Raw genomic sequence first — 22,464 nt, forward strand, 5'->3', positions numbered from 1 at the left:
CCATTCCCCTCTCTCCTCATTCTCTTACCCTCCTGCCCCCTGGGAGGTGGCCCCACATGCTGTCTGTAGAAGATCTCCTGCTGCGAGGAATTTCCCACACTAAGTGCTTGTGCAAACACCCCCAAACCAAGTTCATTGTGTACTACTGCCACCTATCATTATGTCTTTTTCCTTGTTCAGTCCTGAAATCCTTGAATTCACTATACTTCTAATAGATTCTCTTCTCCAGAATTTCTCAAAACTGATTGCTACCAACTTCTAGCAATATGTCCTGAAATCTTAGACATTTAGGTTACCTTTAAACTGACACAGGGCTTATATTATACATTATTTTTCTCAGTGGTTTTATATAACTTGTCTTTAAATGCTAATTTGAATTACCAAGTTGTATACTATTACATTTTTATCACAGGTGGTCTCAAAACTTTTTGTCTTAGAAACATTTTACACTTCTAAAATTATTGTGGACCCCTAGAAGTTTTGTTTATGTGGGTCCTACCTATTTATATATATCATAATAGACATTGCAATTGAGAAGTTTTATATGTAGCTCAGTATTTCACTCAAATTCTAAAGTGTTAACTTATTAATTTGACAATAATAATAAACATGCCAATCTAAATAACATGTTTATTAAAAATAACATTTTGTAAACAAAACAATAAGAAAGGAGTGGCTTTTTTTTTTTTTTACATTTTGTTATTTTTAGTGTGTGACTTAAAAAAACAAAGGTGGATTCTCAGTCTGCTTTTGCATTCAGTCTTTTGTGATACATATTTGAACCTGAGGAAAGTACTTTAGATAAGGAGATTATTGCACTTTGCCTTCATTAGTACAATCCAATAACTGACTTTTGCAGGAGAAAATCCATCTTTGCACAGATGATATGTGATTGGAAATAGAAGGGCCCTAGAGGCCTTCTGAAAGTGTGTTGGGGACCTTAGGGTTTCTTAAAACACACTGTGAGGACCTCTGATGCGGAATATTATTAACCATAGAATGTATTCTGAAAAAAACATAAAAATGGTCATGCTTAATGGAGAAATTACCTTGCAAGATGTGAAAGAACTTTCAGGTTTGGATTTATTTATTCATTCATTCATCCATCCATCCATCCATCCATCCATCCATTTCTTCATTAACATGAAGAAGGATCTTACATATTAACTTTGGCCTTTTATTTAATTATCATCTTTTACTGTGGAAACAAAAAGAAATTCAAAGCAGTGATTCAATGCTTCCAACTGTAATTTTTCACTTGGCTTTTTTTTAAATAAGTATTTTATTTTGATGTTATAAAGCTTGTAGACATCAGCTGTGAATTAGCTTTAGTAAATTATGTGAAAATTATTTCAGTTTATATTACTTTGTTTTCTTATGTTTTTTATACTTTTCTGGTTATAAAAGTAATTTATTGTTAGAAAAGAAAATTGCATAATGTTGACTCAGGGAAATTTAAAATACCTGATTTAGTATTTTTCAGTCAATATTTATTCATTTACCCTTTGACCTATAAAGGTCACTTCTGGGTAATTGAATGCAGCATTTATTGCAGTAGGTAAATGTTGTAATATATGTGTTTGGCCATATTTGGCCAGGTGACTTAATATGTACCCAATAGTGTATCCACAGGTTCTGTAATACTGTGCAAGTTCAACAAGAGGGAGTAAGTTCCTAGCATATTGACATAAATAAGACTTACATGTATTATTATTTGTGAAAAGAAGCATGGTACAAAAAAAGATGTATTTTGTAAAAGAAAGAGGAAATGTAAAAAATGTGGACTAGAATTTATATAAAGAAATGCAAGTAATTAGTAAAGGTAACTGACAAGCAAGGAGTAAGGTCAGGAATTCTCAGTGTCTATCTTTTTATTTAACTTTAGTTTTGAAACTTCAAGTATAAGCTATTACAAAAGTCCAGTTTAAAGAACATAAAAATCAGGTTAATTTGGAAGTATTTAGAAAACGCATAAAACCATAATTATGAAAAAGCAATAAAGCATCAGTTAATATTTTCTCATTCTTTTTGTACTTGCTGTCCACTGAAACCAACAATTATTTGATTAAAAATTGCTGATTTCTCTAAAATTAGGGTTCACTAAGAATGAAATTTAAGATGTTAATGGAGACTTTTTCCTTGAATGTTTATTTTAAACATAACAAACCAATTTGATCCTCACTATTCTGTAAATTGATGTATAAATAATGTATATTTGATGTATAATAATTCCTTAAATAGCTTTGATTTTATACTCAACACTCAACAGTTGATGGTAATTTTGTCACTGCTTTACTGTATTCCCAAATTAGAAATATGTATGTGTAAAATGACAACAAATTTGTTACCAATTTTTAATCCTTTTTAATCAAGTACGTAAAGAAATGTTGAGTAGAAAGGATAGCGACGCAGAAATACTCAATATGCTGACACTCAAGATTGGAGACAACTATAATTTACTACAACTACAACTCAACTACATTTACTTAAAAAGAACTGACTATATGTATTTAGTTTATTGCAACCAGTGAGCTAGACTTTCTTTCCAAATCGAACTACACATGAATTAGCTTTCTTTATGCTTATCATTTGATATTTTTTTATTTGCTAAATTTTGTATGCCATTTGAGTTCCAAAAAAAATTATATTTCTATTAAATGACATTCTAAATTAACTATCCCCATAAATGGACAATGAAGGAGTATTGCAAGTAACCAGAAACAATATTAATAAAAATTGAGAGGTGATAGATCATATGATAGCATTTGAGGCAGTAGTGAAAAGCAAAACAAACAAAAAATTAAAACAAAAAAGAAAACAATGCAGATATGGTTTCACTGATGCCTGATAAGACCACTGGAAATTAACAATTGTATGATCAAAATCATGATAAGAATGCACTCTCCATACCTGAAATACCCTATTGCATAGAGGGAGTCTACACAATTTTAAAATAGTAATCATTCTTTACTTTATGATATTATAAGCAAATAAGTACATGAAAAGTTGCAAAATGAGGATACTTGCTTTCTTATCAAAGGTGGGTTCTTAAAATTAACTGACAAAATTGAAATTTTCTACCATCCCCGAGTAATATGAATTAGCTTTATAAATGTGGCTTCTCAATTATTTCACTATTTCTATCTTCACTATTTATATGCAATGGAATGAAATATTTGTTAGTGAAATCATTGGAAGACCTGAGGAAAGAAATTAATTTGCCTTCCATATAAACCAAGAATGGCAATAGAATGTTAGAACTGCAAGGTACTTTAGTCTTAACTTTGTCCATTTATTTTCTTGGTTAGGGGCTGAGATAGCTTATGTGACTTTCTAATGGTCACACAGCCTTCAATGTAAAAGCAAAGAAAGATAAACAAAAAAGGATTGTGAATTTTAAATTCAACAGTACTCTGTTAGCTGGAGGATCTACAAGTGAATTTATTTAGTAATATGTATTTAAACCTGAACAAAAAATTATTTACGAAAGGCTAGCCTTCCTGAGTATTACAGTGTGAGATTAGTTATTCTTACTTAGCCTTAGCAAACTTGGAGGAATGAGTGGGTACTAGCTAATCTGAACCACATAAACTGCGACATGAATACGTATTAGGATTATGTTCATTAATGAAAGGGAAAACAAACTGTCAAATTAATGGTATTTTTGGTATTTAAACAACCAGTTAGGGAAATTAAAACTTGAAGGTGGACCAAAACCTTCATACTAGTGAGAGTTATAGAACTATTTCCCTACACATCTCCATGTATCTTGCAGCTAAAGAATGAAAATAGAAACTTACCAAAAAGTGTTGACTACTTAACAAATACAGAATAAAAATCATGGTAAAGATATTAAAGCTGGATGTTTCAGATAGAGTCAAATGTGGAAAAAAAAGCATTTTTAAAAGTAAAAATAGAGTAGATGTGGGATTTATGAGAAAACAAGAAATTCAGATGAAATATAATGAAAACCCCTTTTAAAATCGTTTAATTCAATTCGATAGAGAATTCAGAACAAATGAGGTAATGTACATAAAAATCCTTTCTGTAGGACTAAAACAGTAGATAAAAAATTCTGCAAATGTACTGGCATCTGACCAGTGAAAATCTCCTCAGATTTTGATACTATTATTCTTCAGAATAGTTCTGGAATTGCTCTTGAAACTACGAAGTGAATATGCAATACTATACGCATATTAATATTGTTCTGCTAAACTACCCTGTAAGGTAAGAACAGATATTTCATTATCAGAGTCAATGTATCATAACCATAAACATTAAGATTTGTCAATTCTTAGAGATCATCTAGCATAGATGGTTCACTTTATAGACAAGAAAATTATGGCAAAGATTAAGTAACTTATTTTAATTAGTAGCAGTACCAGAACAAGAACCGGAGCATTTGGTTCTCAGTTTGGAAGTGTTCCTATTCACACAAATACTTAAGTCTGAACAGAATTTCTATTGAAGAGTTCATTTCCATCATAATTCTCTAACGGGTTAAAAATCTTTATTGTTGTAATGAAAACAGTAATATTGTTCTTGCAACTACAACTACATTCATAAATAACAAAAGGCAAAGCAATGCACTTTGATTAAAATGTTCTTCCTCATAATTACAAGGGAAGTAAAACACCATACAGAAATTCAAATGACAGCATACTTAAAATTCAAAGTTAATACCTGAATAAAATCCATCATTTGTAAGACTATTAATTATTATGTTAATTTAGAGACAGCATGTCAGATCATATCCCTCCTATGTAAATTCATAAAGGCAGAGACTTAATTTATTATTTTTATTTACTAAGATACATCTCATTTCTTATCCTCACCATCAATGGAGATAATGCTGCATTGACATTGACTTGAGTTGTATTGTAGAGATATTTAATTATAATCACACTACTAAATGCCTGTCTGGTCAGGTTGTTTAGGATATATTTTAGAAATTATTATTATAATAAATATTTGAAAGATTACTTTGTCATATTCAATTTAAAATTATGAAAGTGTGCAGCAAGTCACAATTTATGCTTTACTTTGAAGTTTAGCTTCTGGTATGGATGTTAGTGATTTGTTTATTGCAAACAATGCATTTCAGTAATAGTTTAAACATGCTCAAAATTTGCAGCATACACAGTTTCTGCAATGTAATTAGTTAGAAATTGAGGAAGCTTAATTTAAAAATTGAATTGTTCATGAAAATCTATTTTCACACTCTCTATGGCTTAAGCAGTTACTCTTCATAAAATGTTCTATAGATGTTGGAAGAAATTAAGCGAAGTTAATCAGAAAGAACATTATGGTTTGACACCTAATTTGGAAGCCCTGTCTTGAAGCAGTGAATGATTGCTTTTGGCATTATATATGCCAATGAGAACTCAAATAGGAAATCCATTTATGCTCGAAATAGATCTCAGTATTGATATAAGTCAGAGTGGTGTATGTCTGTCTTTTTGGTGAGATGTATCAGTTTGTTTCTGTAGCTTATAACAGAAGTAACCGAAACTGGGTAATTTGTAAAGAAACTATATTTATTGCTTGCAGTTCCAGAGTCTATGAAGTCCAGTGTCCAGGGAACACATCTGGTGAGGGCCTTCTATGGTGGAGACGTCAGCAAGGCAGGGTATCACATTGCAGGAAAGGCAGAAGCAAGAGAGAAAGAGAGTTCCTCATGCACTCTCCTATTAAAGGCCTCAGAACCCCACATATGACCACCATTAAACCATCAACTTACTAATCCATTTACTAGATCATGATCCTCAAAGTCTAATCAACTCTTTAAGGTCCCACTTTTCAATTACCATAATAGGATTTCCCACCCTCTTAACACTGTCACAGTGGGGGTTGAGTTTCTAATACATGGACTCTGAGGGACACAATTCAATCCACAGCAGAGACATGTTTTATAAAATTATATATGTTTGCTAAAACGTATAGCTCATTGTTCAGTCTAGTTTAATTAAGAAATTGTAAAATAGCATTGCAATGAATTTATCTAATTATTGTACATTAGCAGTAAGATCAGTGATCTTAAAGTTATTTTGCTATGAAACAAAGTCCCGTTAATGTAAGTACAGAAGTCAACTATCAAATTTAAAATCTAAGCATTAAAAAAAAAGAAAAGTGGTAAAATATGTCTCAAAATGGTGTTGCTGAAAATGTTTTCAACTCTATTTACTCTATGTCCATCTCTCCTTCAGTGCCACCAGCAATCACAATGCCACAGAAAGCCTTTAATGCCACAGCAGAGAGAGGAGAAGAGATGACTTTGTCGTGCAGGGCCTCGGGCTCTCCTGAGCCCTCCATTTCCTGGTCCAGGTAGGTAATGCACCACATCTCCCTGGCTTGTGTCCATAATTAGGGACATGGGATAATATTTGAGATCTTAATCATTTTGGCGAGAAATAAACCACTGCTTTTTTAGTTTTGTTAAAAATGTGCTATTGTTTTCAGTTAAGTTGGTTAGATTAAATTGCTAAAGAGATCAACAATATGATCTTGCCCTAATTTTCTGAACCAGAAGCTGCATGCACAGTTCTTATTTTGTCAACAAGGGCATGTTTCTGGCTGAAATGGGCCCAGGAACCTTGGGAGTGATTCAGTCTTTCTATTGTACCCACAATACAAGTGTGTCTTGAAATAGCCACCCTGGTGTTGCCGGCACCACTATTTTGTGTGTACAAAATCATATTTTATTGGAATGTAATTGTATATTCAATTTGCGTACTATTTTACAGAAGTAGCTAATTTTGTTGTTAAAAATTCATAAATTAATGTCATTTTTAAAAAGATTGCCTTATCAAATGAGTAAACTCTGTATTCTGAATCTATTTTTAGATTACTTATATCTTTTTTTGTTAGAATTCTTAAATGTATTTTGATTTCCATTAAGATCAAGCATATGTTAAAATATTCCATTCTTTTAGTTTGTGGCTTAAACTACTAAATTGGAGACAATAAAATTTAAAAGTGGACAGCCTGCATTAGAAATACAGTTTAGCACACAAGAATTAACTAACTACAAATATTTATAAAATCACTTCTATACTTTATAAATCATATAGTGCAAGAATAATCTCAAGAAAGCAATTAATAAAATATGCATTCAAATGTGCCAAAGTGTCAATAGTAAGAATCAGGATATTTTTTAAAAATTCTTTTAAGGACAACACTTGAAATCCAAAACTAATTTTTCATTATTTTCAGTACGAGAATTTACTGATATTACCTTCAGCTTTCAAACCTTTGTTTATCCTGTTTATCCATTTGATATAGCAAGTAGCAATAAATAAGATATTTCTTCAAACAAGGCATTTTTAGATGTTTTTTGCAGACATTAATTATGAACAAATTGACATACTGTTTGTATTCTGTAATGGGATGACACATCAAACATTAACATATTCACCCCAGGTACTCATCACATATCTCATAGACGGCTGGTTTACCAGTGTGGATCCTGAACAGTCAACATCAGATCTAATTGCATCATGGAAAAGTCCTTGGATCATTTATTACAGTGAACAAATATTGTTCTAGAATCTTATTCTAATGATTTTATATTTCTAGAGAGACTTCTTTTCTGCTTAGGTTTTTTCCTTAAAGTTTTACATTTGTTCAAAATTTTTTTCTTATATTTAATTGAAAATGCGCTTATCATACAGACTAGAATAAATCATATTCATCAGAAAATATAAGTAACTTAAATCTATAATTTTTCATCTCCATATCTTCATATGTCATTGCTTCCATCCCTTGGGTAGGATGAACGATTAATTTATTTAAAACATAAATAACTGTTCTAGCCTCAAGATATAAACTATATATCGAGAGAATAAGAGTGTGTGGTTGTGACATTAACAGAGATAAAATTAATATTAGAGGGAAATTTACATTTTGGTATATTTATCTGTAGATATAGACATGCCATGTTTGTAAAAAAAAAATAATCCCTGTAAGCATTAAGGAATGGAGGCAGCAGCCCTAAGAGAAAGAGCTAGATAACCTGTTGCGTAGAGATAATAACTCCAAGTGACATGAGTGAAGTCAGCTTAGGCTGCCATAACAAAGTACCACAGATTGGGTGGCTTAAACAACAGGAATTTATTTTCTGACTGTTGTGGAGGCTAAAAGTCCACAAGATGCCAGCAGGGAAGGTTCTGGTAAGGCCTCTCTTCCTGGCTTGCAGATGGCTACCTTTTCTTTTGTCCTCACATGGCCTTTCCTCTGTGAGCAAACCTGGAGAACAAAAGAGATCTCTGGTGTTAGTTCTTTTAAGAACACCAATCCTATTGGATTGAGGCCTCACCATTATGACTCCATTTAACGTTAATTACCCCCTTAAAAGCCCTATCTCCAAATACAGTCATTTTGTGGGTTAGAGCTTCAACAAATAAATTTGGGAGGGGGGGGGACAAAATTTAATCCATAACACCAGCAGAAGAGATCGTTATTGGGAGATTATAAGAAATTTTCAGAAAGGGAATGGGGAATACTTAGTCACATTTAAATCAAAGTGGGAGTAAATTGGTGACTCTAAACATCTGTCCCTTCATTTTCTGTTTAAAATTAATATATAAATTCACACACACACACACACACACACACACACACACACACAGACACACACACACACACAAACCGGGGGGGGGGGAGAAGATATAACAACCACAATTATTTGAAGTTGATATGACAAGCAAACAGAAAGGACATTGTTGGGGGGGAGGGGGGGAGGGAGAAGGGAGGGAGGTTTTGGTGATGGGGAGCAATAATCAGCCCCAATGTATATCGACAAAATAAAATTAAAAAATAAAATAAAATAAATTTTAAAAAAAGTAAAAAAATAAAACTAAAAAATAAAAAAGAAAAAGAAAAAAAATAAAAAAATAAAAAAAATAAATGCTTCTTCTATATCTACTGAGATTACCATATGGAATTTTATTGTTAGCCCATTTATATGGTCAATTTCAATGATTTTCAAATGTTAAAACAATCGTGCATTCTTTGTTTAAGACCTGCTTGATATAGTATTTTTGATGCATTCCTGGAATCAATATACTAATGATTTGTTAAGAACTGTTGCATTCATGCTTTGGAGAGATGTTGTTCTATTTTTCTTATTCTTGACTTGTTAGGGGTCAAGGAAATACTGGCCTCATAGAACCAGTAGGAATGTATTTCTTGCTCTTCTGTTTCCTGATAGAGTTTGTATATAATTTTTATTTCTTTCTTAAATGTTTGAAAAAATTCACATTGCAGCCATTTGTACCAGGATTGATCTTGTATAAAGGTTTAACTACAAATTTATTTTTTTCATAGATATAATACTATTTAGGCAATCTCTGTTTTTGATGAGCTTTGATGATTTATGTCATTCTAGGAATTTTTCCATTTCTTCTAAATTGTATTTACTGGCATAAAGCCATTCATAGAATTTTCTTATTATGCCTTTAATTTGCATATTACCTATAGTGATCTTCCCTCTCTCATCCTGATAACCTAATAACTGGTATTTGTTCTACTTTCTTTTTTTATCCTGATCAGTCTAGTTGTAGATTTATAAGTATTATGATCTCAATAAATTAGCTTTTGGTTTCAATTATTTTCTTTTTTGTTCTTTTAGTTTCTGTTTTAGTGATTTCTGCTTCTATTTTTATTATTGTCTTCCTTATGGGTCATATTTTTGTGCGTGATTAATTTTTTAGCTATTTTTGATTGGGTGCTGAAAATTGAGATTTTATGTTTTGGATTGCTGGATATTTTTGTATTCTTTTACTTTGTCTTAGAGTAGTTAAGTTACTTAGAAAAAGTTTGATCTTTTTGAGGCGTGGTTTTAGGCTCTTGTAGGTGGATGCAGAACAACCTTAAGTCTAAGGTTAATTTGGCTCCATTACTGAAGCAATATTTTTCTGAGGATGTGACTTAAAGCCTTATGTTTTGGGATGTCTTTCTGTTCTGGATGGTTTGGATGCAAGTCATTCCTGGCCTTATGTGAGCTTCTGAGACTGTCGTGCTTTATCCTTTCTAATGGTTCTTCCCCTAGCATAGGAAAGCTGTATTGGTATAACTCCTCAATCAGTATTCAATTCAAGATTTGTTGGGAACCCTCTGGAGATGTCTTGCTTGTGTAGCTCTATTGGTTGTGTAGCTGTCGCTTCTCACACTGTCTGACCTCCAAATTCTGGTCACTTTGACCTTCCCCAACTGTTTTCCAACACAGATACACTGCCTGACGCTGTTTGAGGTGTCCCTCCCAGAGCTGCAGTAAGCTATGGCAGTATTCAGAGGTCACTGTCATCCACTACCTGTTGATCAGTGTTTGAAAACTGTTGGTTCACATTTGTTTTTGTTGTTTGAAGTGTGAGAATAAATATGGTCCCTGTTATTTCATTATGCTCGAAAATGAAATTATCATCCATTCTTTATTAATTCCATTAATTTTCTAATCCTGACCCTTATTTTCTTGTGCCTAGAAAAGGAGTACTTAGAGAAGTGGTTTGAGTTTCAAAGTATGCACTATGGGGGTCTGTCAGAATCCCTAAGGAGTGTTTTCTAGATATTGGCATCCCGTAGAAATGGACTGTGAATAACAATGGGAAGATATGTAATATAACAGGTTCATTGGGAGAGGGGTATTAAGAATATTACCTTGGTTATTATGCTCTCATGATTTTATTTAATTGAGCTCTTGAGGGGAGTATAATCTTTACACACCAATTTCCTCTCAATCTCTTAAGATCTACTGATCCATTTCAAAAGCCAAATCATGGATTTTTTTCCTCATAAAAATTCCCAGAGCATTCCAGCCATCTTTCTCTTTCCTCCTACTGTAGCAGACCCACCCCCCAAACACATTATAAGTAAGTTTATTAATAAGATCTATATTATCCTCTATTAATACTGACTAGATTATGAATTCTTCATGATTGATATCCTTCATTTGATATACTTCATTTGATATACTTCAGACATTTAGAACAATTTTCACATGAAGTAGGGAGATAACCCTTTTTACTAGAAAGAACAGTGGAACTTACTTACCCACCTGCTTTGATTACTGTGTGGGCATAAGTGTCTTCATTTATGAATTGAGGGGTGATGATATCATATGTAAATTGTAGTTCTCTGATTTGTGAATTAGGACGTAGAGGAAAAATGTACATCTATAGGCTAATAGTGAGTATTAAATCAAGGAAATAATATAGGGAAAGTGTTTTAGAAACCATAAGTTGCTGACTCCTCTGATGTGCTATTATCATTATTAGAAAGCAAATAAATAATTTTCACTGAAAAGATTGAGAAATACATCACTAATTGCAGTGAAAGCTCTATATGCACATGAAATTCTAGACAAAAAGCTGAGATGTTGTCATTTTTATACTTGTAATGATTAAGTGAGTAAAAATAAGAAATAATACATATAAAATACATGATATTATGTACACATTTGTGAAATTTTTGCACATTTCATGATATTATTTGCACATGCTGTGATAAACTGGAGAAACATGCTATTAAATCATAAAACAATAAGGATTATGTTAGGATATGTGTCAGTGCTTTCTGGAAAGTGATATCAGAATTCACTGGAAATATTTTTTAGGGCACCTGAGAAATATTCTGTTTCATTCTAGAAGAGATTTTTTTAATAATCATTTTTGGAAATTTCTTTTTAAGATTTCACAAATATTAAGTGAATTTTAGAAATATTTCAGATTTTAATATACTTAAAGTATCTCTTGCTGTGTAGTAAAAAAAACTTGAAAGTCATTATTTTAAAGCACTACGAAGACTAGAATTGAAACAGGATTATATCCATTTAGTCCAGAAAAGAACTTGGAAAATATTGATAATTTTTTGTGTTTAAAAGAAAACATAAGAAATTATTTCTTCTCTTCATTAATGAATAAAAAATCATCATATTCAGAGTAATTTTTGTAATTAGTTGTGTTTTCACATAATTATCTTATTGTATTTATTGGCAGTGCTTAGGTGCAATATACATTTATTATGCATTTGTATTGTACTTGCTTTGAAACTCCTTTAAAGGGAGCTTTCGTAGAAATAATTTTAAATATGTCCCAGGAAGCTAGTAAATAAATATGTTTCATAAATATGTGTTGACTCACCAACGTTTAAAGTGTATATGGAATTAAAATCAGCTAAGAAAACATTTTTTTCTAATAATCAAAGTACGAATTGAATAGTGTGCTTTTTTGTGTGTGATTAATGTCAAGATTTCAACATACTTCAAATGTAATTTTCTCTCTAAAGTCAAAACAATTTTCAGGTATAATTTCAATATTTGTGCATTAAGTTCCTGAGCCATTAAAAATATTCTTTTGATTGGAATATAGCCTTGTCTGACAGTAGCCATGAATAAATTGATGCCTATAGAACAAAAAGTTGATTATGATCTCCTGAGTTATGAAGTCAGATTTATGGTCGACCTCTTTTTCCTTTAGGAATGGTAAGCTCATTGAAGAAAATGAAAAGTACATATTGAAAGGAAGCAATACAGAACTCACTGTCAGAAACATAATCAATAGTGATGGGGGCCCTTATGTCTGCAGGGCCACAAATAAGGCAGGAGAAGATGAGAAGCAGGCATTCCTCCAAGTCTTTGGTAAGTATTACAGCACAGCAGTTACAACTGTGATGTCTAGAGGAAGGTCTGAGTCAAATTCTTATTCTTCCATGATATAAACTTTTCCACTTTCCACAATTAAACCTCAGTTTTAGTGTCTTTGAAGTAATATATTTTTAAGTTTCAGCTACCAGATAGAATTATTTTAAGAATTCATGAAATTACACAGAAACTGGAAGAAAATCTATTCAAATTACTCTTAGTGGGATTTGTAATATTTTATATCTACGTAAGGGTTGATCTTCATAAATCTTGAGATGACACTTGTTGGGATTAGTTTTACTTTCAAAATACTTCTAAAGAGCCATTAATAGGACTATAATTTAGAAATATTGATGTGTAACTAAAATTAAATATTCCTTTTTGATTTTATTGAAAGAAATATAATAGAAATATCTTCCATATTTACCAAGGGCCACATTGTCTTCTTTGGGAAACTTATAGAGCATAGAGAATTAGAGAACTAGATAGACCTTATGCTGGTGGGTACTTGTAATATGATTTTTTAAGAAATTTAATGCTAAAAAATTATATGCACTACTAACACTAGTTCATTCATTCCTTCCATCTTTAAAAAATTATCAAGATGTTTTTACAAAAAAGAGAGGAAAAGGGCAGGAGGGAGAAACCTGTGAAAATAAGCATGGACAGTGATTGCAGTTGTCAGGTGCAGAGGTACTCCTTACACTGACCACACAATAAATGATGGCAATACCTGCATACAAATACTCTCTATGGGTTGGTACTGTGGTCGCTGAATGGAAATCATTACGTTGAAAGGATACCTGCACTCCCGTGTTCAACACGGGTTCTGTTTACAATAGCCAAGATATGAAACCAACCTAAATGTCCATTAGTGGATGACTGATAAGGAAAATGTGGTCAATATACACAATGCAATACTACTCAGCTATAGAAAAAAAATGAAATTCTGCCATTCACAGCAACATGGATGAGCTTGGAGAAAATTATATTAAGGGAAGTAAGCCAGACAGAGAAAGAGAAATTCCACACGTTCTCACTCATAAGTGGTAGCTAAAAACAAACAAAGAAAGACCACAATAAAATGTTGAACTTTCAGAAAGACAAAACAGACTTAAAATTACTAGAGGTGGAAAAGGGGGCGGGGAGGAGGGAGGACAGGGAGTAATTGGGTAAGGGACACAAAAGGTAACTATGATTAGTAATGATGAACATGCTAATAATATTGATTTGATCATCACATATTGTACACAAATACTGACAGTCAACTCTATACCCAATAAATATGTATTAATAAAAAACTAAAGAAATTTTCATAAAGCTTATATTCTAGTGGAGTGAGACAGATGATGAATAGCCATACCAAAATGGATTTAAACTAAAAAACTTGAATAAGATGGCCTAAGAAGAAAGTAAAACTGGATAAATCAGGCAGCACTGGATAAAGAAGAATATTATTTTACTCAGAAGGATAATGTTTAGGTGATGTTTACAAAAAAATCTTTAATAATGAGAAGTAGACAAAGCTAAGATTCTAGAGAAGATTGTTCACGTAGAGGGAAGAAATTTTAAGTAAACACACTTGAAAATATTACAAAATATAAAAAGCCCCAAACTTGTTCCAACAGCCTTCCCCACTTTAAAATAGTGTTCTATTTAAAACCCACAACACTAAATAAATACGACTCAGTATAAAAATAAATAATTTAATTATAAATGATAGTGTATGAAATTATTTCAAAAGACAGATATTCTCAATCCTCCTCAATGGGCTCATCTGAACTACTGTTTAGTTTCTTCCTTTTTATCAGAGTAGCAATAAATGAGAACAAAGAGATAAATAAAAGAAAATTTCTGATTTCTGAAAAGAAAATTTCACCCTTTCAAACAGAAAATAAAGCGTAAAATATTACCTTACATCGCTGTTGTAATCACTTTTGTATAGTAACACTGAACAAATTTGTGTTGCTTTCGACACGAAATGGTGCACGAGTAAATATACTGAAAATAATACTGAATCCATTAAAGGCAATGAAATAAAGAGTGAATTGTTAAAAATTCTGTATACCATACTCCTGATATCAGGAATGTTATTTTCCAAGATAAAGAGCAACTTACTTATATTTCCTGTTTAATTGTATAGTTGTATTGAAAGACTAAAAACATCTATTATTTGTATTAAAATAACAAATGCTAATTTTATCCATTTTATGTCCAAACAAACAAAAATTTAAGAAAAGCAGATAATACAGAGTTCAAAAAATAAAACTCTGTGGTATCTAAATTTATGAAAGATCATATTGTCTAATATTAAGATAATTCAAATTAGACAATGATTTTCTTTCTATAGAAGATATAAAGAAAGAATTAGTTACAATATCTAATTTATTGTTAAGTTGGACTGAGGTAAAAATAAATCAACTGCAATAATATGTGTAAATAACATACATATATCTACATTATAAATATTTTCAAAATTATATATAATTATATTTATTACATATACAGGATACATCATCACTGTCTTTGGTGAAATGATTATTAATGTTTAAGAGAAAATCATTAAATAAATAGACTACATGTATATAGATATGTATATGTATACAGGAACACATATACATATATGCACGTAGCTTTAAAAAAAGAAATTTTAATTTTGTGGCTTTAAGAGAGGGAAAAGTAATAAGGTGGCTTTAAAACTTGCAAATTTTTGTGTGTGTGTGTGTGTGTGTGTGTGTGTGTGTGTGTGTGTGTGTGTGTGTGTGACTGGTAAGGGGATCGCAACCCTTGGCTTGGTGTCGTCCGCACCGCGATCAGCCAGTGAGCGCACCGGCCATCCCTATATAGGATCCGAACCCGCGGCAGGGAGCGCTGTTGCACTCCCAGTGCCACACTCTTCCGAGTGAGCCATGGGGTCGACCCGAAACTTGCAAAATTTTAAAAGAAATTATAATTTGTATTTGATTTTTAAACCACCCCAAATTATTTTTATAAGGATAAATGATGAGTGTTATTTTACAAAGTTTTTTTTCCTATACTTTGTAATTGAGTATATTAAGTATACTATTAAGTATAGCATATGCCACTGTAACCGCTACAAAGTTAATGATCTCATACTATATTAAAGTGGGCTTAAGTGTTCACCATGGCTTTTAAGTCTGAATAGTAATATTTTCCTCCAATACCGATTGAGTAATGTATATATTCTTTACAGTACAGCCTCATATAATACAGCTTAAAAATGAAACTACGTATGAGAATGGTCAAGTCACACTCATATGTGATGCAGAAGGGGAGCCTATTCCAGAAATCACTTGGAAAAGAGCTGTGGATGGCATCACGTTTTCTGAAGGCGATAAGGTAACAACGGCTCAAAATCTATTAGTTTCCAACACCATTGTAATGTCCAGTGTTTTGAGCACATATTGTTACATCTCACATTAGTGTCCAATTTACCAAGTAGCTTGAAGAAATCAAGTAAATAGGTTAATTTTTAAAAAGGTGACTCTACCATAAAGTCAGCCTAAGGTAACTTGGGAGAAGAAAAAGTCGATGTGTGATATTTAAAGATGTTTTTTACTGTCCCCAAATCTTAGGTCATTTGTAATACTCTTTGGGTTGCTTATGTGGGATTTTGGTATATATTAAATCTATAAAACGTGTTACTGCATTTTAAACCTCCACCCCTGCTATGTAAATGAAAGTAATTCAAATTTTAAAAAGTCTGGCTATCATTCGACTTTTTACTCTCCAGAACTGTCTCTGTGCAGTAGAAGAGTGTTTTTTTTTTTTTCTTTCTTATAATTTAGAATGTAATGTAAAGAGAAGTACAAACACAAACAGAACTGTGGTGACCTTTCACCATAATGCATTCAAGTTACTTAGAAATCAATTAAAGATTACCATGTTTTTCTACTCTCCATGGATTTTCATTATTCCTATTTTTCATAACTGTCCATATAAAGCCATAGATACAGACAAAAGTGAAAGAGGAGAGAAAAAGTACTGAAGTAATGGCATGATGGAATTGGTATTTTCACATAGTAAAGAATTAAGTTAGGCTTTTAGACTGCTTGTCTCTACTCAGTGTTAAAAAGCAACCTCCTTTAAACTATTTAAATCGATTTCTACAAAAAGCCTGATTTCTAAAGTATACATACACCTCAAAGTACCTTTGATTTACCACATTGATAGAAAAAATTGAAATTGGTTTTTTCATAATATATGTTCTATCTCTCAAATTCATCATGTTATATTTAACAACATGCTAACCCCATAAATTGACAAAAAACATTTCTATTGTTCATTTACTATTTATCTTTTAAAAGAATGTTTTTCTATATATATCATCCTTTTTTCTTTCATTTCCTCTTCATTAGGGCAGTTTAAGAGAGTATATCATTTTTGGAAATAGCTGTACTATTTTTCTATACTTGTTTTATATGTTTGAATTGAAAATCAAATTTATAAAATATAAATAACAATTATAGTCTTCTGGCAACTCAGAAAAATGATACAGAGTTGCCTTTAATATTTTCTTAACTGAAAATCATAGATATTACATTGACACATTTGCAAAATCTAAAAAGAGTTAAATTTTCATACAATTTTTAAAAATAAAATCATATATATAAAACTATAGGGGATTGTTGTTGTATTTCAATTTAGCACATTTCTTTAGATTAGATTACTCTAGAGTAATTATTTTCATGCCCTTAGTCCTTATTAACTGTTCCTTCATATTCCTAATATTATGCTTTCTAATTATTTTTTTGCCTACTGTAAAATTCCCAAAAGTTCTCTTCTCAAAGATAGCTGTTACTCTTCATTGAATAGGTGTATCCTTAAGTATATCCTGAGAATGAGACGTACATTATACTCAGTTATTTTATCAATAAAGCCTTATTAAGTAACTCTCATATGTCAGTAGGCTTCCACCAGAGAGAACATTTCAAGAAATTCAGGCAAGACAGACGCTAAATAGTCTTTTCTGAACTAGTTTTGGAAGTCACATTGTCACCACTGTCACATTATAGTAGTTCCAAACAAATTTTAAGGCCAGCCACATCCGATGTGAGAGGAATTATACTCCCTCTCTTAATGGAGAAGGATTCACAGTCATGCTGTTGATGAGTACATGGCGTGGGAGGTATTAAGGCCATCTTTTGAAAATGCATCTGCAACAATTTACCTCCAAAATATCCCCATGAGGGAATAAGAGTCAGTACCAGGATTTGAGCTGTGGTCCCTCATTCTTCACAGTGCATGTCCATTCATGTCTTTTAGGACACCTTTTAAAGTGTATAGCTGGCTTCTCATATGAATATAGGTGATTTTTCCATTCAATCAAATACAATTCAGAAGTTATAAAACATTTTATTTTGTTTTTAAAAATGTTTATAATCTGATATTTCCTATTTTATTCTGCTTAAAAATATGATTGTCAGTAAACTCAAGTTATTTCATAATTTTTGTTAAAATATACATATGTAAAAATTACTTCTTATAATGGGCCCTACCAAAAAAAGTTTGAAAGCTCATGCTTTAAGTAACAATCCAGAATGCTAGCACTATTCTCTTTATAAAATAAATTATTCACTTAAGATTGTAAATTAATATTTTCAGAGTTCATTTTCCAGGATATGGGTTAAAGTTTTAATGGGGGTAACATACTGACTACCACGTGCTGCTAATTGTTAATTTATTATTGGGCACAATTTTATGCTACAATTCAGGCCAGCTTCAGTTAGTGATGTAATTTCAAACGAATTATAAGACCAGTCTGTATTCACAGTGAAAGAAATATTAGACTCCCCCTAATTTCAGGCAAATGCTAGTGGGAAAAATTTTATTCTACATGCAATTTCCCACATTCTACTAGTTCCTAATGCTAATAATCCTCCCTTGCTACGTGAAAGATACTGAACTATGGTAATATGCATGATAATATGCCATAAAATTCTTGCTAATGTTATAATATCCTTAAGAAACAACAACAAAAATATAAATAATGCTTAAAAATAGAGCTCTGTAAAACTAATCTCTATTTTATCTATAATTCAAAGCATCATATATACATTTAAATTAGTACTTCAAAAAGTTTGTGGAAAAATGAAATTAAGAGATAATATGAATCTTTTCATGAACTTTTTGAAGACCCATCATACATATAATTTTTAAAGCTCTTCAGATAAAATTAAAATATATATATATATATATAAGCATATCCACTTTCCTTAAAAATATTTCCCAATATCCAGTGTTATTTCAGGATAATATTTTGCTCTCTGTTTTATTGAGTTAGTTGAAACTAACTTTTAATTATCACTTTACTTAAGATTTCTAGGAAATTTATTTTAGTGATAACTACAGTATGATTGATGATCTTTTCATTAAAATATTATTGGTGTACTAGAGTTATCCCAAAATTAATCTAATTGACAGCTTAATTTTAGTATATTATTTTGGAGTCTTTTTAAGATGCATGTGTGTAGGGAAATTAGAAACCCCAGCTTCTTTTTTTTCTTCTTTAAGTAATGCTATATACTTAATTGTAATGTTTAAATTTATACAATAAAACTTAAATGGAACCAAATCTATTGCCACAGAATATGAAATTGTCATGGGTTAAAGTCCTACTTTATCTTGAATATACTAAGCAATCTAATTTTTTACATTAGAAGTCTTTATTAAATAAAATCATGCTTCTTTCAAAGCCTTGATCTGAGAATGTGTGAGATTGTGTGTCTAAAGTGATTTGACATAGTCTCTGGCACATAATAAACACTCACTAAAAGTTTTTACTTACTATTAACATCTATAATCTATTTTTGAGCCAAAATTTCTTTAGATCATCTCCTATTATTCTTATTGAACAATAAATGTTAGTATATGTCACATCACAGATATTGATGAATTATAATTTTAAATCATGGAAAGCATCACACAAATCAAAGTTTAATCTTGACTTTTTCACTTTTGGGTTGTCATCGACCATGCTATTTCTCATGTCTGATTTTAATTCAGCATATGTAAATCAGGGTAATAATATAAGACCTACTTGGAAAATAGTTCTAAGGATAAAATGTGATCCCACATAACAATATCCCAGACAAATTGAACAACTTAACAGTGCTATTTTCTATTGTCCTTGTAGATATTCAGCCTTATTCAGTATTATCCCTATTGTTATATTGCACTTAGAATTCTTATAAATGAAAAAATGGTCACATCAACTCCGTGTCGATGACTGCTGCCACAAAAGGGATCAGATGAAAACTTTCATGATCATATGTACTCTCTGAGTAATGCTTTCCTCAATAAAGACATGGTCTTTTTTCCCCAGTCATCATAATAGGGTACATCAAAAAGTTTGTAGATTGTGTTCTCTTAACATATATACAAAAAAGTTTACTCTAAAATAATCTTTAGTAACATTAATTCAATGATTCAGATATGAAGTTGTCTTACCACAGTAAATTGTAGATCTTGTGACTGTATATCACATTCCTCTTGGGAATTGATAATGTTGGGTGTCATCTTAACCACCTGCGTTTGAATTCAGTTTCTATCCATGAAGGAAAGTGTACGTGAGGGCTCTAGCTTCCTTGTTTAGTCAAAGATATATTCTTAAGGCACTCTTAAGTGGTAGAGTCTGGTCTCTCTTCCTATGAGACACAAAATCAGAATCAGAAATATCATAGATTTCTGACATCATCTTCCTCCTTTTCTCTCACATCTGTCTTTTCTCACTCCTCCAAATATTTCCTGTCTAGGAACTTAGCCATTTTTTTTTTTTTTTTGCCTCCCTTTGGGCCTTTTTACACATTCCATATTATATAGCAGTAGATATTAATTTGGAATAGACTCTTCCATATTCTAAGAAGTACTTGTACATGGCATTAAGGTAGAAAAAAAAGAGAACATGTCATGCTCCTCAAAACAAGGTTACCTTAGAATGTTTTGTTACTCATAAATGTTTCTAAATATGATTTCATATCCATATGATAAAACAGATTTCCTTCAAGCATTTACATAGAAACATTATGTTACTTGTAAATTTTAGTATAAAATAGAAGTAAAAATTTCTACTAAGGAAATAGTTCTTGCCTCTAGAATTCTTATAAAACGTCAAACATAACGGTAAGCAATTCCATATATGTGAACAGAATGTTTTATATAATAAAACATTACAAAGTGCTTGTTATATTGTCTAGTGGATGACATCTTCTTTAAGTCACTTATCCTCTCTTAAGATACAGAATCTATAATTACTTTATTCCTGTTATACCTGTCCTACCTTGTAAATTACAGACCTACCTCCACTAGAAATTAATCCCACTCTACACTGAATAAGAAGTATTTGAAATGTAAAGCAATAAGTTATAACTGTCTCAAAGCAAGATTTCTCAGCCTTCAGTCACTTGACCACCAGCTCCATCTTTTTACCATATTCATGTGCTGCCTGGATTGATATATGCTTTAAATTGCATTGTTTATTTATTCCTATCCTAACCAAAATTATCAGTGAGATCAAAAGTATGATGTATTCACCAGTTACATTTTTGAATACATATTAAAATAGACACAAAAATATACAATAAAAATTATTTTTCAAAGTAATACCTGAACTCAGCATGTGCACCCAAGTGGTACACAGACTATACTTTCAGAAACAGATGTTTTTTTGTCAGACATATTTTGAATTAATGTGATACAAAATTTAGCTATGAAATTTTGACTGCAATATATTTAAAAATGTTTCAATTAGTACACAACCCATTCTCCATCCTCTTACTTCTTGTGGATAAACACTTCCTTCCAGTAAATAATAATGCTTCACTTCAATAATGGGTACAGAATTCATTCACAAATCATTGTAACAGAAACTCATTTAATTTCAGTCCTTAACACCAAATTGTCCTTTCAATATGATGCTAATAACCTGAATAAATAAAGCAGAGTGATCATCTCTTCAAAAGCAATTACTTCCTTTTTATGCTAAAATGAAATATGAAATACTGGTCTTGGTCTGAGTTTAATTACCTCAAAATTTTGTGACAAAATAATGGGATTTTCTGTTTCTTACATTTTTTTGATAAGTGTGTCTTTCTGTGTTAAGGAAGATAACCTTATTGATTCAATATTAACTTTAGTACTGTGAATCCATTTTATTTTCTGTCCCTTCAAATGTATTCAAATTGAGATTTCAGGTGATTTTTTAAAAATTTTAATTCAAGGTAGGAGTATTAACTTTTAACCCTTAGTTTTGCATTTCCATATAGAAGTCACAATTTACGAAAATGTTCCTATTTATTTTTATAGTGTAGAAATGGCAAGTATTTTTCTCCATGAATTTAGGCACTATGGTCTGTAGGATACAAACTTAAAATGCTATTGCAGACTAAAATACCAATTTGAAAGGAATTTCTATCAATAATAAAGATAGGCAGTTCCTTAGATACAACTACCTGAACACAATATGATGCTTTAAAATGTATAGCTATTTAAACATCTCATAATAGAAGTATTTGTTACAACAATGTTGCATTCATTATTATATTACTCATTTATGCTCAAGGAGATCATTCTTTATTATGTATATATAAATATTTTATTGCAATTAAATATTGCTATTTATGGAAGGGGATTCCAACTCTGGACTTTTAAAAAAAATTATATTTTCAAAGTTAATTATTGAAACCACTTTTATTGGGGTGAATTTTCACATCACATGAAACTCTCCACTAAAAATTCTTACATTTTTTTTATATACAAAATGTGAAGATTACATTAGCCTTTTTGTTCGTTCTTAACTAAAAATGACTTCT

General features: G+C 31.2%; 1 protein-coding gene across 1 annotated transcript in view; it reads left to right on the forward strand.

Annotated features, from left to right (window-relative positions):
- NCAM2 (neural cell adhesion molecule 2) overlaps nt 1-22,464 on the forward strand; it is a 254,884-nt gene that overhangs the window by 63,070 nt on the left and 169,350 nt on the right. The window contains 3 exon segments of the mRNA XM_063079012.1: nt 6,207-6,324; nt 12,471-12,631; nt 15,849-15,994. Of these exon segments, the coding sequence (XP_062935082.1) occupies nt 6,207-6,324; nt 12,471-12,631; nt 15,849-15,994 (425 nt within the window).

This window comes from Cynocephalus volans, chromosome 1 (genome assembly GCF_027409185.1).
Source record: "Cynocephalus volans isolate mCynVol1 chromosome 1, mCynVol1.pri, whole genome shotgun sequence".
In the NCBI taxonomy this organism is placed as follows: Eukaryota; Metazoa; Chordata; class Mammalia; order Dermoptera; family Cynocephalidae; genus Cynocephalus; species Cynocephalus volans.